Below are 24,277 nucleotides of genomic sequence, written 5' to 3'. Positions count from 1 at the left end.
CATGCACACACCAGCACATACCACCCTATGCAGCTTATTTTACATCCCTGGGCAGGAAGATGCTTACTTAACTTCTCTAGCATGAGGGTGGAAGATGTTCTCCTTGCACACCAACAATGCAGCCAATAAGAAACTGTCACGACCCTGAACTCTTGATTTCCTCCAATGGACTTTCCTTCAAAGCAGCCCCTCCCAACTTCCCGTTTCTCTGTAAAGTAACATTCCTGGCCTTTGTTCTCCAGACTTGCCTATGTTTTGCCATAGTTTCCATGCCTCAAACGCAATTCCTCTGCCATTCCCAAGTAAAACTCATTTTGTTGGTAAACTAACAGGCCATTTTATTCTTAAGGCTGACAAGTATTTGGGATTGAAGTATTTTGATTAGATTATTTTGCACATAAGAAGAAAAATGTTTTAACAGTGGGTTTCTATTTCATCAAGATTTTACTGCATGTATTTGAAATGAGAACTGTCAAAAGCATGGGCTCCTTCACACTGGCTGGTCATCTTGCCTTCAGAGAAAACAGACAAACATAAAAGAACATAGAAACATAGAAATGACTTGAGAATCAATTTGATGAGTAACAATCGTGAGACTTATGGTTTTAAAGGTAATTATCCTTAAAGTATTGCCTTCTACCCACAATGGGAATTTCCTCTACTTTAAGGAATTTATTTGTGAATACAAAATATGCTTAGATTTTCAGATTAGCTGGCATGATTATCCTCCTGGATAACCTTGATACCAAGGTATCAATTCATCTTCTTCTGCTCTCCTCCCTCTCTTCATCTGCTATACATGTATTATGTGCCAAGCACTTGTGCTACTCTAATGGGACTAAACCCACGTCCTCCTCCAGACGCAGAGGGCCGACAGAAGAGGTAATGAATAATTACCTGCTAAGAGCTTTATAGTCCCGTGTGCAAATTGCTATGACACTGACATTTGCCAAATGCCATGAAGTTAATAAAAGAATTGAGCAAAGGTCCCCGTCTTCCAGAACTTACACTCTATTTGGAGAAAGGGGAGGGGAGGGGACAGTGGTGTTTAATAACGGGCAAATATATGCTCGCCCAAGAAGTAGAATTAAGAGGACACTGCGCTATAAAAAGTAGGTAGGATTCATACAAATTCTCTTGAGAGTCTTGATTTTATGATCCTGGAGCCAATCTAACTATTGGGGCTTCAAAGTCCAGCTATCTCACCCACAGGCAGCGTCGGGGTAAAGTTCGCTACCACTGCCCGGAACCGGACCTGAAATCCTGGGCCCTCGCTACCTGGCACCCGGAGCCGAGCGGAGCGAACTCGCCCAGCCGCCGGAAAAAGGGCCGGAAGAGGCGGGATTTCTCAGGTGACGTCACCGGCGCCGCGGCTAAGCGGCGGTTTGGAGTTCGGAGTGAACTGGGAGAGCGGGACGATGGCGGCTGATGATGCAGCTTTGGAGTTATTGGTAACGGGTCTGTACGACGTGCAGGCTTTCAAGTTTGGGAACTTCGTGCTGAAGAGCGGGCTCTCTTCCCCTGTGTACATCGATCTACGGGGCATCGTGTCTCGTCCCCGTATTCTGAGTCAGGTACCTGCCCAGGAAAGGAAAGAAGAGGGTTGGGTGGCGGGGATGAGGACCAGGAGGTGGGGGAGGGGTGACAGGAGTTGGGCTGTGGGTGAGGGCAAAAGAGCCAAGCAGGCGGGTCGACCCTGCTATCGGCCTGGTGGAGTCTGTTTTGCGAAGCCCAGAGACCAGGAACTGTTAGGCTTTTGAGGACCTAGAGGGCAGCCTGCACGGTGACTCGCTTGCTTTGACACGTGCTCTGCAAGAGAGTCGGGGAAACACAGTTTGGGGCCTTGTCTTGCACAGAAGTACTTGAAGGAGTTCCGCGTATTTAACCTCGTGAAAATGGGACGGCGGGGGGAGGGGAGGAAAAGGTGTGTGTGGGGAGAATTTGGTAGCTGCTTAAATACTTGGAAGGGCTCTTGCTAGGAAAGGGGGATTCGATTTTGCACTGTGTGGCCAGGAGCAAGAATTAAGGCCAGAGGGTGGACATTTCATGGGGGTAGTTTTTTGGTGAATAAAAGGGAAAACCTTTGTACAAATTAGAGTTTTCTAGCACAAGGCTTCTTCAACTCTGAGTCGATATGAATCACCTGGAACTGTGTTAAAATGCGTACTCTGATTGAGTAGACCTGAGGCAGGGTGGGAGGTTATGCATTTCTCACAAGCTGCCAGCAAAAGCTGCAGACCACAGTGTAAGTAGAAGGGTCTAAATGTGCTAATAGAGTTTCTACTAGCCGCATGTGAATATTGAGCATTATGAATTTTTAAGTTTAGAATCACATGCGACTAGTGGCTGCCTTATTGGATAGTGCAGATATAGAACCTTTCAGTTATCACAGAAGTTCTGTCTAGAAGACTTATGTAAGTTTTCTCCACCACTAAGGGTTTATGTTCGCCCTTTGTGAACCCCACTCTGATGTTATTATGAAAAGGACTGAAGCACTAGTTGATGTGGGTTAGACTATTCTCACCATCCAGAATCTTGCTATGGTGCATCTCATCAGTGCTGAGAAAGTGAATGACTAGGGATCTTCTTTTGAAAAGTTGGTTTAATTTTGAAGAAGTCATCAGTTAACAGATGACTAAAAATTATTTTTTGATACTAGATATTGGGGGGTGTGTGTATGTGTCTGTGATTTTGGGTAGTTAACTCAGAAGGAGTTCAAAATATTGAGAGAACTGGATATAACAGGACTCCTTTCATGTCAACTTATTTATGCAAATAGGGTTTCTTATTATTTGCACCCCGGAAAAGCAAAAGAACTTACACTGAACTCTGACTTCCTAGTAGTAAGTAATAGTCAACTACAGTAGATACATAAATTAATTGCCAGGATCAGGTACCATTCATCTCACTAAGAAATGCATTTCCAAAATAATCCGTTTTTATGCTTCTATCAAAATTTGCAGATTATGTTTTAATTAATTTTATGCTTATAACAACTGTAATGATAACAGAATTTTTAACACTTAGAGACTTATGGTCACAGGAAATTTTTTAAATTTACAATTTAAAATTTCAGTTTACATACATTTTTGTTGTGGAGAAGTATCATAGAATGATCAGTAAAAGTTTTTCAAGCACAGATATATATTGCATTAGAATAAAATTTTGTGGAGACAATGGAATGAAAATATGAGTTCAAAAAAATGTAAAATTTTCCAAGTTCATAATTTAGCATTTTCATTTTTTTTTTTTTAAGCAGATGTTGAGTATCAAATCAGTATAGCATTTGGATCCCATTGTATTCACTTAAAGGAGTGATGTAACAGTTCTAGGATAATATGTTAATTTTTTCAGTACTCTAGAAGTTACATTTTTTGCAGCTTAAAAATATTCATAAATTTTTCAAATCTTTAGAAATACAGGAACAAAAAATTTTGAACACCTCTGATCTAGTTCACTAAGTAACTCTGATTTTCTTCTTAAAATAAGATGGTGTTGGGTGGGAGTATGCATTCTGGCATTAAAATGTGATGATTTATGTAGAAAAGGATATTATCAACTAGTGCTTCACACAGTAGGCTCTGTATTTATGAGACCTTTATTTTTTTTTAAAGTCACCTTTTTTTAAAATTAATTAATTTATTTTTGGCTGCGTTGGGTCTTCGTGTTGGGTCTTCATTGCTGTGCATAGGCTTTCTCTAGTTGCGGCGAGCGGGGGCTTCTCTTTGTTGCGGAGCACAGGTTCTAGGCGCGCGGGCTTCAGTAGTTGTGGCACGCGGGCTCAGTAGTTGTGGCTCATGGGCTCTAGAGTGCAGCGTCAGTAGTTGTGGCGCACGGGCTTAGTTGCTCCATGCACTTGGGATCTTCCTGGACCATGGCTCGAACCCATGTCCCCTGCCTTGGCAGGCGGATTCTTAACCACTGCACCACCAGGGAAGTCCTATGAAAACTTTAAGAAAACACTTTGGTATATATTCTTCTGTTGATTTTTTTATTGAGATATAATTGATATATAAAATTATATTAGTTTCAGGTGTACAACCTAGTGACCTATTTGTATATATTGTGTAATGATTGCCACAGCAAGTCTAGTTAACACGTCTGTGTTCATAGCTACAAATTTTTTTTCTTGTGCTGAGAACTTTTAAGATCTCTCAGTAACCTTCAAATATGCAATACAGTATAATTAACTATAGTCACCATGCTGTGTATTACATCCCCATGACTTACTTATTTTATAACTGTAAGTTTGTACCTTTTGAATCCCTTCACCCATTTTGCCTACCCACTACTCTCTGCCTCTAGCAACCACCAATCTGTTCTCTGTATCTATGACTTGTCTTTTTGTTTGTTTGTTTTTGTAAGATTCCACATATAAATGAGATCATGAAGTATTTGTCTTTCTCCCTCTCACTTATTTCACTTAACATAATGCCCTTAAAGTCCATCTACGTTGAGCAAATGTCAGTGTTTTACAATTATCATGGCTGAATAATATTCCATTTTGTGTGTGTGTGTGTGTGTGTACCACATTTTCTTTATCCACTTGTTCATTCATGGTTGTTTTGCAATTTAGGTTGTTTCCATATCTTGGCTATTGTAAATAATGCTGTAGTGAACATGGGGGTGCAGATATCTTTTCAAGATAGTGTTTTCATTTTTTTCAGATAAATATCCAGATGTGGAATTGCTGGATCACATGGGAGTTCTGTTTTTAATTTTTCGAGGAACCTCCATACTGTTTTCCACAGTGGCTGCACCAATTAACATTTTCTCCATCAGTGCACAAGGGTTCCATTTTCTTCACATCCTCACCAACACTTATTATTTCTTTTTTTAAAATTAATTAATTAATTAATTTTATTCTTGGCTGCATCGGGTCTTAGTTGTGGCATGTGGGATCTTCATTGTGGCATGTGAGATCTTTCATTGCAGCGTGTGGGCTTCTCTCTAGTTGTGGCATGCGGCTTTTCTCCCTAGTTGTTGCTCACGGGCTCCAGAGCACGTGGGCTCTGTAGTTTGCAGCACACGGGCTCAGTAGTTGTGGCACATGGGCTTAGTTGCCCCGTGGCATATGGTATCTTAGTTCCCCGACCAGGCATCGAATCCGCATCCCCTGCATTGGAAGGCAGATTCTTTACCATTGGACCACTGGGGAAGTCCTTGTACTTATTATTTCTTGCTCTTTTGATAATAGCCATTCTGAAAGGTGTGAAGTGATATCACATTGTGGTTTTGATGTGCATTTCCCTGATGATTAGTGATATTGAGCATCTTTTCATATGCCTGTTGGCCATTTGTATCGATATGTCTTCTTTGGAAAAATGTCTATTCAGATCTTCTGCCCATTTTTTTAATCAGATCTTTTTTTTGTTATTGAGCTGTGTGGGTTCTTTACATGTTTTGGACACTAACCCCTTTTTGGACATACAATTTGCAAATATCTTCTGCAGTTCAGAAGGTTACCTTTTTTTGTTACTAATGGCTTCCTTGCTGTGTGGAAGCTCTTTAGTTTGATGTGGTCTCATTTGTTTATTTTTGCTTTTGTTGCCATTGCCTTTGAAGTTAGATCCAAAGAAATATCACTAAGAGTGATGTCAAGGAGCTTACTACCTATGTTTTATTTTAGGAATTTTATGGTTTCAGGTCTTACATTCAAGTCTAATCCATTTTGAGTTAATTTTTGTGTATGGTGTAATATAGTGGTCCAGTTTCATTCTTTTGCATGTGGCTGTCCAGTTTTACGAACACTATTTTATTGAAGAGACCATCCTTTCCCATTGTATATTCTTGGCTCCTTTGTCATAAATTAATTGAACATACGTGCTTGGCTTTATTTTTAGGGTTTATTCTCTATTCTGTTCCATTGATCTATTTGTTTGTTTTTATGCCAGTACCATTCTGTTTATAGTTTGAAGTCAGGGTGTGTGATGCCTCCAGCTTTATTTTTCTTTCTCAAGATTGCTTTGGCTATTTGGGATCTTTTGTGGTACCAAAGAAATTTTAGGGTTGTTTGTTCTATTTCTGTGAAAAGTGTCTTTGGAATTTTGATAGGGATTGCATTGAATCTGCAGATTGCTTTGGATAGTATGGACATTTTTACAGTATTAATTCTTCCAATATATGATCATGGAATATCTTCATTTATTTGTGTCATCTCAATTTTGTTCATCAGTGTCTTATAGTTTTTAGTGTACAGGTCTTTGACCTCCTTGGTTAAATTTATTCTTAGGTATTTTGTTCTTTTTGAGGCAATTGTGTATGGCATTGTTTTCTTAATTTCCCTTTCTGATGGTTTGTTGTTAGTGTATAAAAGCACAACAGATTTTTGTATATTGATTTTGTACCTTGCAACTTTACTGAATTTGTTTATTACTTCTAACAATTTTTTGGTGAACTCTTTATGGTTTTCTAAATGTAAAATCATGTTGTTGCCCACTTAGTTACTTCTTCCTTTCCAGTATGGATGCTTTTTCTTTCTTATTCCTGCCTAATTGCTCTGGCTAGGACTTCCAATATTATGTTGAGTAAAAATGGCAAGAATGGGCATCTTTGTCATGTTTCTGATCTTAAGGAAATAGCTTTCAGCTTTTCGCCATTGAGTATGATGATTAGCTGTGGGCCTGTCATATATGGCCTTTATTATCTTGAGGTACATTCCATCTCTACCCTTTGTTCAGTCTTTATCATAAATGGTTGTTGAATTTTGTCAAATGCTTTTTCTGTACCTATTGAGATGATCATATGATTTTTATCCTTCATTTTGTTAATGTGGTGTATCACATTGATTTGTGGATGTTGAACCATCTTTGTATTGCCTGGGATAAATCCCACTTGATCATAGTTTATTGTCCTTGTAATGTATTGTTGAATTTGGTTTGCTAATATTTTGTTGAAGATTTGTGCCTCTAAATTCATCAGCAATATTGGCCTGTACTTTTTTTGTTGTGTCCTTATCTGGTTTTGGTATCAGTGTAATGCTGGCCTTGTAAAATGAGTTTGGGAACATTCCCTCCTCTTTAATTTTTTGGAAGAGTTTGAGGAGGATAGGTATTAAATCTTTTTTGAATGTTTGGTAAAATTCAACAATGAAGCCATCTGGTCCTGGACTTTTGTTGTTGTGAGTTGTTTTTTCTTGTTGTTTTTGTTTGTTTGTTTGTTTATTACTGATTCATTCTCCTTACTAGTAATCGGTTTATTCATATTTTCTATTCATGATTCAGTCTTAGAAGAGTGTATGTTTCTAGGAACTTACCTATTTCTTCCAGGTTATTTAATTTGTTGATGTATAGTTGTTCATAGTAATCTCTTATGAGCCTCTGTATTTCTTTGGTATCTGGTGTATGTTCTCTTTCATTTCTGATTTTATTTATTTGAGTGCTCCCTTTTTTTCTTGGTGACTCTAGCTAAAGGTTTATCAATTTTATCTTTTCAAAGACCCAGCTCTTAGTTTCATTGTTTTTTAAGTTGTCTTTTTAATAGTCTCTATTTCATTTATTTCCACTCCAATCTTTATTATTTCCTTCTTTCTATTAACTTTGGGCTTCTTTTGTTCTTTTTCTGCTTTGTTTGGGTATAAAGTTAGGTCGTTTATTTGAGATTTTTCTTATTTCTTGAGGTAGGCCTGTATCATTATAAACTTCCCTTTTATAACTGCTTTTGTGGCATCCAGTAGATTTTGGTATGTTTTGTTTTGATTTTCATTTGTCTTAAGGGTTTTTTTTGAAATTTCGCCTTTGATTTCTTCATTGACCCACAGGTTGTTCAATAGCATATTGTTTAATCTTCACATATTTGAGATTTTTCTTGTTTTCTTTCTGTATTTCCAGTTTCATGCCATTGTGGTCAGAAAGATACTTGATATGATTTCAGTCTTAAATTTGTTGAGACTTGTTTTGTGGTCTAGCATATGATATATCTTGGAGGATGTTCCATATACACTTGAGAAGAATGTGTATTCTGCTTTTGGATGGAATGTTCTCTATGTATTTATTAGGTTCATCTGGTCTAGTGAATTCTTGGTTGGAAGTGTTTTCCTTTGAGCACTTTGAATATATCATGCCACTTCCTTCTGGGCTGCAACGTTTTTGCTGAGAAGTCTGCTGATAGTCTTATGGGGGGGGAGTCTCTTGTGTATAACAAGTTGTTTTTCTCTTGCCACTTTTAAGATTCTCTCCTTGTCTTCAACTTTTGACATTTTAATTATGTGTCTTGGTTTAGGTTTCTTTGGGTTCATCTTCTTTGGAACACTCTGGACTTCCTGAATCTTCAGGAAATTTTCAGTCATTCTTTCCTTTTTTTTTTAAATTGTGTTCCTTTTTTTTTTAATATTATAGTTGATTAACAATGTTGTGTTAGTTTCAGGTGTGCAGCATAGTGATTCAGTTATACATATACATGTATCTATTCTTTTTCAAATTCTTTTCCCATTTAGGTTATTACAGAATACTGAGCATAGTTCCCTGTGCTATACAGTAGGACCTTGTTGGTTATCTTTTTTTTTTTTAATTTTTATTTATTTATTTATGGCTGTGTTGGGTCTTCGTTTCTGTGCGAGGGCTTTCTCTAGCTGCAGCAAGTGGGGGCCACTCCTCATCACGGTGCGCGGGCCTCTCACCATCGAGGCCTCTCTTGTTGCGGAGCACAGGCTCCAGACGCGCAGGCTCAGTAATTGCGGCTCACGGGCCCAGTCGCTCCGTGGCATGTGGGATCCTCCCAGACCAGGGCTCGAACCCGTGTCCCCTGCATTGGCAGGCAGACTCTCAACCACTGCGCCACCAGGGAAGCCCAGTTATCTATTTTAAATATAGTAGTGTGTATATGTCAATTCCAAACTCCCAGTTATCCCTCCCTGCCCCCACCACCTTTCCCTTTGGTAACCATAAGTTTGTTTTTTAAGTCTAGGAGTCTATTTCTGTTTTGTAAATAAGTTTATTTGTGTCATTTCTTTTTAGATTCCGCATATAAGGGATATCATATGATATTTGTCTTTCTCTAACTTACTTCACTTAGTGTGATAATCTCCAGGTCCATCCATGTTGCTGCAAATGGCATTATTTCATTCTTTTTAATGGCTGATTAATATTCCATTGTATTTATATACCACATCTTCTTTATCCAGTCATGTGTTGATGGGCATTTAGGTTGCTTCCATGTCTTGGGATATTGTGACCAGCACGGCAGTGAACATTGGGGTGCATGTATCCTTTTGAACCATGGTTTTTTCCAGTTATCTGCCCAGGAGTGGGATTGTTGGATCATATAGTAGCTCTATTTTTAGTTTTTTAAGGAACATCCATACTGTTCTCCATAGTGGCAGTACCAGTTTGCGTTCCCACCAACAGTGTAGGAGGGTTTCCTTTTCTGCAGTCCCTGTCCAGCATTTATTGTTTGTAAACTTTTTGATGATGGCCATTCTGACTGGTGTGGGTGGTACCTCATTGTAGTTTTGATTTACATTTCTCTAATAATTAGCGATGTTGAGCATCTTTTCATGTGCCTCTTGGCCATCTGTATGTCTGTCTTCTTTGGAGAAATGTCTGTTTAGGTCTTCTGCCCATTTTTTGATTGGATTGTTTGTTTTTTTGATATTGAGCTGCATGAGCTGTTTGTAAATTTTGGAGATTAATTCACTGCCAGTCTCATCGTTTGCAAATATTTTCTCCCATTCTGTGGGTTGTCTTTTCATTTTGTTTATGGTTTCCTTTGCTGTGCGGAAGTTTTTAAGTTTAATTAGGTCCCATTTGTTTATTTTTTATTTTATTTCCATTACTCTAGGAAACGGATTGAAAAAGATATTGCTGCAGTTTATTTCGAAGAATGTCCTGCCTATGTACTCCTCTAAGAGTTTTATAGTATCTGGTCTTACATTTAGGTGTTTAATCCATTTTGAGTTTATTTTTGTGTATGGTGTTAAAGAATGTTCTAATATTCTTTTACATAGCTGTCCAGTTTTCCCAGCACCACTTATTGAAGAGACTGTGTTTTCTCCATTGTATAGTCTTGCCTCCTTTGTCATAGATTAATTAACCATAGGTGTATGGGTTTATTTCTGGGCTTTCTATCCTGTTCCACTGATTTATATTTCTGTTTTTGTGCCAGTACCATAGTGTTTTGATGACTGTAGCTTTGTAGTATAATCTGAAGTCAGGGAGCCTGATTCCTCCATCTCTGTTTTTCTTCCTCAAGATTCCTTTGGCTATTTGGGGTCTTTTGTGTCTCCATACAAATTAAAATTTTTTCTGTTCTAGTTCTGTGAAAAATGCCATTGGTAGTTTGATAGGGGTTGCATTGAATCTGTAGATTGCCTTGGGTAATATATCATTTTGACAATATTGAGTCTTCCAATCCAAGAACACGGTATATCTTTCCATCTGTTTGTGTCATCTCTGATTTCTTTCATCAGTGTCTTATAGTTTTCAGAGTCGAGGTCTTTTGTCTCCTCAGGTAGGTTTATTCCTGGGTATTTTATTCTTTTTGATGTGCTGGCAAATGGGATTGTTTCCTTAATTTCTCTTTCTGATCTTCTGTTGTTAGTGTATAGAGATGCAAGAGACTTCTGTGTATTAATTTTGTATCCTGCAACTTTACCAAATTTACTGATGAGCTCTAATAGTTTTCTGGTAGCATCTTTAGGATTTTCTATGTATAGTATCATGCCATCTGCAAACAGTGAGTATTTTATTTCTTCTTTTCCAATTTGGATTCCTTTTATTTCTTTTTCTTCTCTGATTGCCAGAGAAGAAAGTGGCAAGAGTGGACATCCTTGTCTCATTCCTGATCTTAGAGAGATGCTTTCACCTTTTCACCACTGAGTATGATAGCTGTAGGTTTGTCATATATGGCCTTTATTATGTTGAGGTATGTTCCCTCTATGCCCACTTTTTGGAGAGTTTTTATCATAAATGGGTGTTCAGTTTTGTTAAAAAGCTTTTTCTGCATCTATTGAAATGATCATGTGATTTTTATTCTTCGATTTGTTGATGTGGTATATCATGCTGATTGACTTATGGATACCGAAAAATCTTTGCACCCCTGGGATAAATCCTACATGATCATGGCGTATGATCCTTTTAATGTATTGTTGGATTTAGTTTGCTAGTATTTTGTTGAGGAGTTTTGCATATATGTTCTTCAGTGATATTGGCCTGTAATTTTCTTTTTTTGTGGTATCTTTGTCTGATTTTGGTATCAGGGTGATCGCGGCCTCATAGAATGCACTTGGGAGTGTTCCTTCCTCTGCAATTTTTTGGAAGAGTTTCAGAAGGAGAGGTGTTAAGTCTTCTTTAAATTTGATAGAATTCTACTGTGAAGCCATGTCGTCGTGGACTTTTGTTCATTGGGAGGTTTTTCTGTTTATTTATTTATTTATTTAAAATAAATTTATTTATTTTTGGCTGCATTGGGTCTTTGTCACTGTGCGCGGGCTTTCTGTAGTTGCGGTAAGTGGGGGCTACTCTTTGTTGCGGTGCACGGGCTTCTCATTGCAGTGGCTTCTTTTGTTGCAGAGCACGGGCTCTAGGCCTGCGGGCTTCAGAAGTTGTGGCACGTGGGCTCAGTAGTTGTAGCTCCCGGGTCTAGAGTGCAGGCTCAGTAGTTGTGGTGCACAGGCTTAGTTCCTCTGCAGCATGTGGGATCTTCCTGGACCAGGGATTGAACCTGTGTCCCTTGCATTGGCAGGTGGATTCTTAACCACTCTGCCACCAGGGCAGTCCCTGCTGGGAGTTTTTTAATCACAGTTTCAATTTCAGTACTTGTGATTTGTCTGTTCATGTTTTCTATTTCTTCCTGGTTCAGTCTTCGGAGAGTGTACCTTTTTAAGAATTTGTCCATTTCATCTAGGTTGTCCATTTTATTGGCATATAGTTGCTTGTAGTAGTCTCCTGTGGTCATTTGTATTTCTGTGGTATCCATTGTAATTTCTTCTTTTTTCATTTCTAAGTTTATTGATTTGAGCCCTCTCCCTTTTTCTTGATGAGTCTTTCTCAAAAGGTTTATCCGTTTTGTTTATCTTTTCAAAGAACGGGATTTTAATTTCATTCATCTTTTCTATTGTTTTCTTCATCTCTGTTTCATTTATTTCTGCTCTGATCTTTGTGATTTCTTTACTTCTACTAATTTTGGGTTTTGTTTGTTCATCTTTCTGTAGTTGCTTTAGGTGTAAAGTTAGGTCGTTTATTTGAGATGTTTTTTGTTTCCTGAGGTAAGATTGTATTACTATAAATTTCTCTCTTAGAACTCTTTTGCTGCATCCCATAGATTTTGGATTGTCATGCTTTCGTTTTCACTTGTCTCTAGTTATTTTTTGATTTCCTCTTTGATTTTTTCAATGATCCATTGGTTGTTTAGTATCATATTGTTTAGCCTCCACTTGTTTGTGTGTTTTACAGTTTTTTTTTTCTTGTTGATTTCTAATCTCATAGTGTTGTGATCAGAAAAGATGCTTGATATGATTTCAGTTTTCTTAAACTTACTGAGGCTTGCTTTGTGGCCCAGCATGTAATGAATCCTGGAGAATGTTCTCTGTGCACTTGGGAAGAATGTGTAGTCTGCTGCTTTTGGATGGAATGTTCTATAAGTATCAATTAAGACCATCTGGTCTAATGTGTCATTTAAGACCTGTGTTTCCTTATTGATTTTTCTGTCTGGATGATCCGTTCATTGATGTAAGTGGGGTGTTAAAGTCCTTCACTATTATTGTGTAACTGTCGATTTCTCCTCTTATGGATGATAGCATTTGCCTTATATATTGAGGTGCTCTTACATTGGGTGCCTATTTATTTACAACTTTTCTATCTTCTTCAACTGATTCCTTGATCATTATGCAGTGTCCTTCTTTGTGTCTTGTGACAGACTTTATTTTATTTATTTATTTTTAACGTCTTTACAGTCTTTATTTTAAAGTCTATTTTGTCTGACATGAGTATTGCTACTTCAGCTTTCTTTTGATTTCCATTTGCATGGAATACCTTTTTCCGTCCCCTCACTTTCAGTCTGTATGTGTCCCTAGTTTTGAAGTGGGTCTCTTGTAGACAGCATATATACTAGTCTTGTTTTTGTGTCTATTCAACCAGACTGTGTCTTTTGATTGGAGCATTTAATCCATTTACATTTGAGGTAATTGTTGATATGTATGTTCTTATTGCCATTTTGTTAATTGGTTTGGATTTGTTTTTGTAGATCTTTTTTCTTCCCTTCCTCTTTTGTTCTCTTCTCTTGTGATTTAAAGTTTATCTTTAGTGTTGTGTTTGGATTTCTATTTCTTTTTTGTATGTGTATCTATTGTAGATTTTTGGTTTGCCATTACTATGAGGCTTTAATATAGCAGTCTATATATATACAAGATTGTTTTAAGTTGCTGCTCTCTTAATTTCAAATGCATTTCCAATATCCTGCATTTGTACTCTCCTCCTCTCACAATTGCTGGTTTTGAGGCCATATTTCTGTGTGGATGATTTCCTACCTTTACTGTGTGTTTGCCTTTACTGGTGAGCTTTTCCATTCATAATTTTCTTATTTCTAGTTGTGGCCTTTTCTTTTCTGCCTAGAGAAGTTCCTTTAGCATACGTTGCAAAGCTGGTCTGATTGTGCTGAATTCTCTTAGGTTTTGCTTGTCTGTAAAAATTTTGATTTCTCCATCGAATCTGAATGAGAGCCTTGCTGGGTAGTGTATTCTTGGTTGTATGTTTTTCCCTTTTTATCACTTTAAATATATCATGCCACTCCCTTCTGGTCTGCAGTTTCTGCTGAGAAATCATCTGATAACCTTGTGGGAATTCCCTTGTATGTTATTTGTTGCTTTTCCCTCATTGCTTTTAATATTTTTTCTTTGTTTTTAATTGTTATCAGTTTTATAACCATGTGTATCGTCATGTTCTTCTTTGGGTTTATCCTGCCTGGGACTCTGTGCATCCTGGACTTGGGTGACTGTTTCCTTTCCCATATTATGGAAGTTTTCAGCTATTATCTCTTCAAATACTTTCTCAGGGCCTTTCTCTCTTCTCCTTCTGGTACCCCTGTAATGTGAAGTTGGTGTGTTTAATGTTGTCCCAGAGGTCTCTTAGACTGTCCTCATTTCTTTTAATTCTTTTTTCTTTATTCTGTTCCACAGCCGTGATTTCCATCATTCTGTATTCCAGCTCATTTATCTGTTCTTCTGCCTCCATTATTCTGCTATTGATTCCTTCTAGTGTAGTTTTCATTTCAGTTATTGTATTGTTCATCTCTTTTTGTTTGTTCTTTAGTTCTTCTAGGTCTTTGTTAAACGTTTCTTGTATCGTCTCCATCTGTGCCTCCATTCTTTTTCTGAAATCTTGGATCATCTTTACTATCATTACTCTGAATTCTTTTTCAAGTAGATTGTCTGTCTCCATTTCACTTGGTTGTTCTTCTGGGGTTTTATCTTGTTCCTTCATGTGGGACATATCCCTCTACTGTATCATTTTGCCTAACTTTCTTTGATTGCAGTTTCTGCAGGCTGCAGGGTTGTAGTTCTTCTTACTTCTGCTGTCTGCCCCCTGGTGGATGAGGCTGTCTAAAAGGCTTGTGCAGGCTTCCTGGTGGGAGGGACTGGTTCCTGCCCACTGGTGGGTGGAGCTGGGACTTGTCCCTCTGGGGGGCAGGGCCACGTCAGGGGGTGTGTTTTGCAGGCAGCTGTTTGCTCAGGAAGACTTTAAGCAGCCTTTCTGCTGATGGGTGTGGCTGTGTTCCCACCCTGTTGGTTGTTTGGCCTGAAGCATGCCAGCTCTGGAGCCTACCAGCTGTTGAGTGGGGCCAGGTCTTGATGAGAGAATGGCACCCTCCAGGAGGGCTCATGCCAATGAGTACTCCCCAGAACTACCACCATCAGTGTCTTTGTCCCCACAGTGAGCCGCAGCTGCCTCCCCCACCCCACCTCCGTAGGAGACCCTCCAGTACCATCAAGTAGGTCTGGCCCAGCCTCTTATGAGGTTACTGCTTTATTCCCTGGGTCCTGGTCACATGAGACCTTTTGTGTGCCCTCCAAGAGTAGAGTTTCTATTTCCCCCAGTCCTGTGGAATTCTTGTGATCAAACCTTGCTTGCCTTCAAAGCCAGATTCTCTGGGGGCTCCTCCTCCCATTGCCAGACCTCCAGGCTGGGGAGCCTGATGTGGTGCTCAGAACTTTCACTCATGTGGGAGAACTTCTGTGGTAAAATTATTTTCCAGTTTGTGGGTCACCTGCCCAGCGGGTATGGGTTTTGATTTTATTGCGATTGCACCCCTCCTACCTTCTCATTGTGCTTCTTCTTTGTCTTTGGGTGTAGAATATCTTTTTTGGTAGGTTCCAGCATTTTTTTTGTCTATGGTTGTTCAGCAGTTAGTTGTGATTTTGGTGTTTTTGTAAGAAGAGGTGAGCTCAAGTCCTTCTCCTCTGCCATCTTGTCTCTGCCCCCCAGTCATTATTTCTTCAAATAAGTTTTCTGCCCCTTTTTTCCCTCTCTTCTGGGACTCTTCTAATCTATAATGTGAATGTTATTCTCAATATTTTTCCCTAGGTCCCCTAGGCTATTTTTGCTTTTTAAAATGCTGGTGTTTTGTTCTGTTTATTGCAGCTCTGTTAGGGTGAGTTCCACTGCCCTGTCTTCCAGATTACTGATCTTTTCTTCTGCTTCATCTTATCTGCTGTTGAACCCCTCTAGTTTATTTTTCAGATCAGTTATTGTATTCTTCAGCTCTTTGACTTGTCTTTGGTACGTTTTTATATTTTCTGTCTCTTTGTTGAAGTTCTGTGTTCATCCATTCTTTTTCCTGTTTTGGTGAGCATCTTTAAGACCATTACTTTGAGTTCTTTATCAGGTAAATTACTTATCTCTGTTTCATTAAGGTTTTTTCTTGGGGTTTTATCTTTTGCTTTCGTTTGGAACGTATACCTGTTTTCTCATTTTGCTTGACTCTGTGTTTCTATGTGTTAGGTGATACAGTTATCTCTTCCAGTCTTGACGGGGTGGCCCTGTTTGGGAAATGAGCCTTACTGTTTAACCTTGCTCTAGTTCTTGGTTGTTTCTCAAACTGTGTCTTTGATTGTTTCACACCTGTGGGGCCCAGAAATGCAATTCCCCCTAGCAACGAGAGCACACACTCAAGTGGTGTCCGACCTATTTGGGCTACATGTGCCCGCTGGCTTTGGTGTGCATCCACACCACTGGTGTGGCTGCAGGATCAGTGGAGGGTGGGGGGACAGGCTGCAGCAGAAGCATGGGGAAGTGGTGTATTCACCCACTGCCTCTGGTGGGGCTGGGGCTGTGGTGCAGGGAGGGGCAGGCAGTAGCAAGTTAGAAAGAGAGTGTAAAAATGGTGCCTGCCAGTGGCTTCATACCTGGAGAGATCCCCAACAGAGCCCCTCTGGCAGACACTTTAAGATTAGCAAGTGAATTTACTTCACATATGATCTAGGCTTTTTTCAGACTGCAGCTTTTGTGCTGGGTCCCAGGGTGAGTGAGTCTGCACACAAGTCATTTAAGAGCAGATCTCTATTCCCTACATCCATATGGTTTTCCTGGATCCAAGCCCTGTTGGTTTTCAAAGCCAGGTGTTTTGAGTGCTCATCTCTCTGGTGTAGGTCCCAAGGGTTGGGGTGACTGATGTGGAGCATCAGGGAGAAGTTCCGTATTTGTAAGATCCCTCCTGGTTATGGGTTGCTGAAGTAGTGATGGAGTCTTTGCGAGACTATGTCTCTAACTCTCCTACCCATCTCCATGTGCCCTTTTATCCTTTGTTGTGGAGTAGCTGTTCAGCTAGTTCTCAGGTTCTTTTCAGAGGAATTGTTCTTAATGTAGTTGTAGATTTGTTGTGTCCATGGGAGGAGGTGAGTTCAGGATCTTCTTACTCCACCATCTTGAACCACCTTCCCACTTGTTTATTTTTGGTTTTATTTCTTTGCTTTTGGTGTCAAATCCAAAAAATCATTGTTAAGACCATTGTCAAGGAACTTACCGCCTGTTTTCTTCTAGGAGGTTTATGGTTTCAGGTCTTACATTCAAGGCATTAATTCATTTTGAGTTAATTTTTGTGTATGGTGTAAGATGTAGTCTAGTGTTCCCAAAGCCATTTTGTTGAAGAGACTGTCCTTTTCCCTTTGTGTATTCTTAGCTCCTTTGATGTAAATTAATTGAACATATATGTGTAGGTTTACTTCTGGGCTCTCTATTCTGTTCTGTTGACCTGTGTGTCTGTATCTATGCCAATACCGTAGTGTTTTGACTACTATTACTTTGTAATATAGTTTGAAATCAGGGAGTATGATACCTCCAGCTTGGTTTTTCTTTCTCAAGATCGTTTTGGCTATCCAGGGTCTTTTGTGGTTCCATACAAATTTTAGGGTTGCTTGTTCATTTCTGTGAAAAGTGCCATTGTAATTTTTTAGAAATTTCATTGAATCTGTATATTGCTTTTAGTATGGACAGTTTAACAGTTTAATTTTTCTGATGCATGACCATGGAATATTTTTCCATTTACTTATGTCATCTTCAGTTTGTTTGTTTGTTTGTTTTTTAAATCAATGTCTTATGTTTTTAGTGTACAGGTCTTTCACTTCCTTGGTTAAATTTATTTGTAAGTGTTTTATTCTTTTTTTTTTTTTTTGGCTGTGCTGTGCGGCATGTGGGATCCTAGTTCTCTGACCAGGGATTGAACCCATGCCCCCTGCAGTGGAAGCACGGTGTCTTAACCACTGGACTGCCAGGGAAGTCCCTGTTTTATTCTTTTTAATGCAATTGTTTTCTTAATTTCTCTTGTGAAACTTCTTAATTGAAGACTTCTGTTGGGAAAATAAAACTAGCAGGTGTTAGGTTTAGACATGACAAGCATAATGAATTACTAAGGAAAACTGTGAAGCCTAGGGGTCATCCTTAGTCTTCAGGGTGAACATCATAGCTTTTCCTAACACATTCCGTGTTGCCCTTGGAGCAGCCCTGAGTCTAGCTAAGTAGATTAATTCTTCTGTTTTTATATTTATATTTGTAAACTGGGATTTGTGGAGAGGATAATCTAACAAAAAGGCATTTATATTTTTCTGATCAGGTTTAAGACTCTCCCTTGCTGGGTTGTTACTGTCTTTATGTTGTTACATGATTTATACACCACTTAAAATAGTAATAATAATAATTGGTTTATGTGTTGTTTTTTAACAGGTTGCAGAAATTTTATTCCAAACTGCCCAAAATGCAGGGATCAATTTTGATACTGTGTGTGGAGTACCTTATACAGCTTTACCATTGGCCACAGTTATCTGTTCAACCAACCAAATTCCAATGCTTATTAGAAGGAAAGAAACAAAGGATTATGGTAAAGTAAAAACAGTATAAGCTTTAAGTTGATATGTAACCTGATACTTTTAGAATTTGTTCTTCTAGGCACTGATGTTCATAGTCACCTTGAATATTCTTCATAGGGCCTTTAAGTTGTTATGGCCTGTGGAATTTGTTAACTGTTGTTATAAATCACCTCCCTTTCCTTTAGAGTCTAGAGGTGAAATGCTTTGTATTAATTAGGCAATGAAAAAAAGTGCTTTTTTTGTGCACCAAATGTATGAAACCCAGCATTTTTACCAGCGCTTCCCTCATCAGAAGAATGTTTTAAGAGCACTTACTTTCCCAGTGTATTTATATTTAAATTGAATGAATAAAATTAATCTCTTAAAGCAATGTCAGGGAATTCCCTGGCAGTCCAGTGGTTAGGACTCTGCACTTCCACTGCAAGGGGCCCAAGTTCGAACCCTCGTTGGGGAAATAAGATCCCACAAGCTGTCCAGGGTGGCAAAAAAAAAAAAAAAAAAAAGGCAATGTAAATGCCACATGAAATTCTAAATAGAGATTTTTTTATGGGTTCATGGCAGTAGCTTATCAGGTGGGTGTTTTAAACATGGGCTGCTTTAAAACTAAATCAATCTAAAAGTATTGGAACTGACTTCATATTTGATCTTAAGAATTAATGCTTTTTTCGTGTTGTTTTATGTTGGTGTGATACTGTTTTCGTTACTTATTTTTGAAAAGAGTCCTTTTTACAGATGTGTTCTAAAAATTTTATGATGAAATCATATGATGTCTGGGATTTGCGTCTAAAAATTATGAGGGGGGAGGGTGGTGTTGGAGTTATAGTTGAAACAAGATTGCCCATGAGTTGTTAAGTGGTGAGGTGCTGTATTTGTGGAGGTTTGTTATACTATTTTGTGTAGTTTTGTTTGAAATTCTCCATTATAAAAAAATTAGACAAATATTTTTGCCACTTAGTGGCACAGTGTTTATCTATATGAGTCCCTGCCATAAGACTACTTACTGTTTCTATTTCCTTATTATGTATCTTCAAAAATATTTCTTAGAATAAGATCATTAATTTAAAAATATACCTGTAAGTACTCGCAGTCTTACGTTCTCGTCTAAGGTGATTCAGTTAAACTTGCTGATTCTGCAAGGGAAGGAAAGGAGTTGGGGAAAGGGCAAAGACAGTACCTGTGGAAAGTTCAGAAAGTAGGCAAAATGCCCAGTATATCTATTCTGTTTCAAAGTAAGATAAATTTGGTAGTGGGAAATATAAAAATGAATCTCTAAACCATGAGTCTGTAGTCTACAGCCTGAGTATTTACAGTTTGTAGATTATCTGAAAATAGTCTGCGGTAGGGGTTGGAGTGGGGAAGTGTGTTTAGTCGCATTACATTACATAGCTCATAACGCTGTGGTGATTGACCTCAATGGTTGTCGAATATTTTCCCTCCTGCATTTATGTGCTCAGAAGGCCAGTTGTTTGGCTGATATTGAATAAAGAAATTGTTAATGGAAAAAGGAATGATTTCATTGATGATATTGGGCTATTCTTTGTTTCATAACTTTCATTGACCTAGGTGATCTTGCCTTAATAAAACCTGTATTTGAAATTTTGATCATAAACACATTAAATGATGTTTTACACTGTTAAATAATTCGCTAGTTTTACTAAAAATGTTCTGTATATGTAACTTTGACAATTTTGAAATACATAGGCACTGAACAAAACAGTAATTGTGGCACATTGAAGATTCATTAGGAATTTTAAAAATAAAGTAGTTCCAAAGTAGATTATCAGAAAATATAATTGATTATCCCCCTCTTCATAAATACATGCCAAATTTCTACTGCAAGATACATCTTGAGTTGGCTGAAATATATAACTTTAAAACAGAGTCAACGTAATTTTTTCTTTTCTAGGTACTAAGCGTCTTGTAGAAGGGGCTGTTAATCCAGGAGAAACCTGTTTGATCATTGAAGATGTTGTCACCAGTGGATCTAGTGTTTTGGAAACTGTTGAGGTTCTTCAGAAGGAGGGCTTGAAGGTCACTGATGCCATAGTGCTGCTGGACAGAGAGCAAGGAGGAAAGGACAAGTTGCAGGCGCGTGGGATTCGTCTCCACTCAGTGTGTACATTGTCCAAAATGCTGGAGATCCTTCAGCAACAGAAAAAAATTGATGCTGAGATGGTCGAGAGAGTGAAGAGATTTATTCAGGAGAATGTTTTTGTGGCAGCTAATCACAATGGTTCTCTCCCTTCTGTAAAGAAAGGACCCAAAGAACTAAGCTTTGGTGCACGTGCAGAGCTGCCCGGGATCCACCCAGTTGCATCAAAGCTTCTCAGGCTTATGCAAAAGAAGGAGACCAATCTGTGCCTGTCTGCTGATATTTCAGAGTCCAGAGAGCTGTTGCAGCTAGCAGACGCTTTAGGACCCAGAATCTGCATGCTCAAGACTCATGTAGATATTTTGAATGATTTTACTCTGGATGTGATGAAGGAGTTAACCATTCTGGCAAAACGCCATGAGTTTCTAATATTTGAAGACCGGAAATTTGCAGATATAGGAAACACGGTAAAAAAGCAGTATGAAGGTAAGTATTATTCAGGAACCAACAAGAATCACAAATCCAGCTTAAACTGGCTGAAGAACAGAAGGAAATGTACTGGCTCACATGATGAAGTCCAGCTGTAGAAAAGCCTGTCAAGCGTGGTTGGCTCTAGGAGCTCAAGTGATGTCTTTTGGCCTTGCTTTCTCTCCAAGTCTCAGCTCTGCTTTCTTCTCTCTTGACTTCTTTCTCAGGTAGGCACACTCCTCATACCTGCCCCAGACCAATCACTCAGACCTGGAGTATAGAATACCTTTATTAGCTCACCTGGGTAATATACCCTGCTCCTGGTGATGTGAGGCTATTTTTTTTTAAAAATTTTATTGCAGTATAGTTGCTTTACAATGTTGTGTTAGTTTCTATTGTACAGCAAAGTGAATCAGCTATACGTATACATATATCCTCTCTTTTTTTGGATTTCCTTCTCATTTAGGTCACCACAGAGCACTGAGTAGAGATCCCTGAGCTAAACAGTAGGTTCTCATTAGTTATCTATCATAGTATCAATAGTATATATATGTCAATCCCCATCTCCCAATTCATCCCCCCCGCAACTTGGTGTCCTTACGTTTGTTCTCTACGTCTGTCTCTATTTCTGCTTTGCAAATAAGGTCATCTATACCATTTTTCTAGATTCCACATACATACGTTAATATACAATATTTGTTTTTCTCTTTCTGACTTATATGACAGTCTCTAGGTCCATCCATATCTCTACAAGTGACCCAATTTCGTTCCTTTTTATGGCTGAGTAGTATTCCACTGTATATAGTTACCACATCTTCTTTATCCATTCCTCTGTTGATGGACATACAGGTTGCTTCCATGTCCTGGCTATTGTAAGTAGTGCTGCAATGAACATTGGGGTGCATGTGTCTTTTTGAATTATGGTTTTCTCTGGCTATATGCCCAGTAGTTGGATTGTGGGTCACATGGTAGTTCTAGTTTTAGTTTTTTAAGGAACCTCCATACTGTTCTCCATAGTGGCTGTATTAATTTACATTCCCACCAACAGTGCAAGAGGGTTCCCTTTCCTCCACACCCTCTCCAGCATTTATTGTTTGTAGATATTTTAATGATGGCCATTCTGACCCGTGTGAGGTGATACCTCATTGTAGTTTTGATTTGCATTTCTCTAATAATTAGTGATGTTGAGCAGCTTTTTCTGTATCAATTGAGACGATTATGTGGCTTTAATTCTTCAGTTTGTTAATATGGTGTATCACATTGATTGATTTGCATATATTGAAGAATCCTTGCATCCCTGGGATAAATTCCACTTGATCATGGTGTATGATCCTTTTAATGTGTTGGATTCGGTTTGCTAGTATTTTGTTAAGGATTTTTGCGTCTATGTTCATCAGTGATATTGGCCTGTGATTTTCTTTTTTTGTGATACCTTTGTCTGGTTTTGGTATCAGGGTGATGGTGGCCTCGTACAGTGAGTTTGGGAGTGTTCCTCCCTCTGCGGTTTTTGGGAAGAATTTGAGAAGGATAGGTGTTAGCTCTTCTCTAAATGTTTACTAGAATTCGCCTGTGAAGCCATCTGGTCCTGGACTTTTGTTTGTTGGAAGATTTTTATTCAGAGTTTCAATTTCATTACTTGTGATTGGTGTGTTCATATTTTCTATTTCTTCCTGGTTCAGTCTTGGAAGGTTGTACTTTTCTAAGAATTTGTCCATTTATTCCAGTTTGTCCATTTTATTGCCATATAGTTGCTTGTAGCAGTCTCTTATGATCCTTTGTATTTCTGCAGTGTCAGTTATAACTTCTTCTTCATTTCCAATTTTATTGATTTGAGTCTTCTCCCTTTATTTCTTGATGAGCCTGGCTAAAGGTTTATCAATTTTGTTTATCTTCTCAAAGTACCAGCTTTTAGTTTTATTGATCTCTGCTGTTGTTTTCTTCGTTTCTATTTATTTCTGCTCTGATCTTTATGATTTCTTTCCTTCTACTAACTTTGGGGGTTTTTTGTTGTTCTTCTTTCTCTAGTTGCTTTATGTATAAGGTTAGGTTGTTTATTTGAGATGTTTCTTGTTTCTTGAGGTAGGATTGTATTGCTGTAAACTTCCCTTTTAGAACTGCTTTTGTTGCATCCCATAGGTTTTGGGTCGTCGTGTTTTCTTTGTCATTTGTCTCTAGGTATTTTTTGATTTCTTCAGTGATCTCTTGGTTATTTAGTAGCCTATTGCTTAGCCTCCACGTGTTTGTGTTTTTTACAGTTTGCTTACTGTAATTGCTTTGTAATCTCATAGTGTTGTGGTTGGAAAGTTGCTTGATACGATTTCAATTTCTTAAATTTACTGAGGCTTGATTTGTGACCCAAGATGTGATCTATCCTGGAGAATGTTCCGTGTGCACTTGAGAAGAAAGTATATTCCGCTGCTTTCAGATGGAATGTCCTGCAAATATCGGTTAAGTGTATCTGGTCTAACGTGTCATTTAAGGCTTTTGTTTCCTTATTAGTTTTCTGTCTGGATGATCTGTCCATTGGTGTAAGTGGGGTGTTAAATTCCCCCACTATTTATTATTGTGTTACTGTTGATTTCCCCTTTCACGGCTGTGAGCATTTGCCTTATGTATTGAGGTGCTCCTGTGTTGGGTGCATAAATATTTACAGTTGTTATGTCTTCGTCTTCTAGGGTTGATCCCTTGATCATTGTGAGGCTATTTATGTAAACTTCTTGAACCCCAAGGTATAGTTAGGGGTAATTTCCCTAAAGAAAATGGCCGTGCTTATGCCAGAAGAAAGGGACATGGGTTCTAGGCAGGCAAAAATGACAGATGTTGGCCCTGCAGAACACAATGAGTTCTGAATATTCAAAGAATGAAAATTGCAGATATAGAAAACAAGGAAAAGGTAGTATAAAGTAAGATTTATTTTTAGCAGAAAAAGATCTGTTGATATGCATCCTTTTTAAAAAATTTTGTTAAATAGGAGCTCAAGGTAGAGCATACATCAGTTTTAAAAAACTGCTTAATTCTTTACCAATTCTTTACCCATTCTTCTATGCAACTTTCTGTTATAGTGTGTATATCTCTTTTTTCACTTACCCTTACAACAGACATTTTATATTAACAGTTATAATCATCTTTTGAGATAACAATTTTTCTTAAAGTAATACATACATATTCTTAAGCTATTTCTTTAGGCGAGATTTGTCTGTAATGACTTTCTTCGTGTGCTAAAGATATTGACTGTTGGGACTTCCCTGGTGGTCCAGTGGTTAAGACTCTGCACTCCCAATGCATGGGGCCCAGGTTCAATCCATGGTCAGGGAACTAGATCCCGCATGCTGCAACTAAGAGCCCTCATGCTGCAACTAAGAGCCCGCATGCCACAAGTAAGACCTGGTGCAGCCAAATCAATAAATAAATACTTTTAAAAAAAA

General features: G+C 38.4%; 1 protein-coding gene across 1 annotated transcript in view; it reads left to right on the top strand.

Annotated features, from left to right (window-relative positions):
- Positions 1-1,366: 1,366 nt before the first annotated feature.
- UMPS (uridine monophosphate synthetase) overlaps positions 1,367-24,277 on the top strand; it is a 44,322-nt gene continuing 21,411 nt past the window's right edge. Inside the window, exons 1-3 of the mRNA XM_068546589.1 lie at positions 1,367-1,574; positions 18,150-18,303; positions 20,199-20,870. Of these exons, the coding sequence (XP_068402690.1) occupies positions 1,419-1,574; positions 18,150-18,303; positions 20,199-20,870 (982 nt within the window). The 5' untranslated portion in view covers positions 1,367-1,418. The remainder of the gene's footprint in view (positions 1,575-18,149; positions 18,304-20,198; positions 20,871-24,277) is intronic.

The sequence above is a fragment of the Eschrichtius robustus genome, chromosome 6, assembly GCF_028021215.1.
Source record: "Eschrichtius robustus isolate mEscRob2 chromosome 6, mEscRob2.pri, whole genome shotgun sequence".
Lineage (NCBI taxonomy): Eukaryota > Metazoa > Chordata > Mammalia > Artiodactyla > Eschrichtiidae > Eschrichtius > Eschrichtius robustus.
This window is presented reverse-complemented; position numbering and strand designations above follow the sequence as displayed.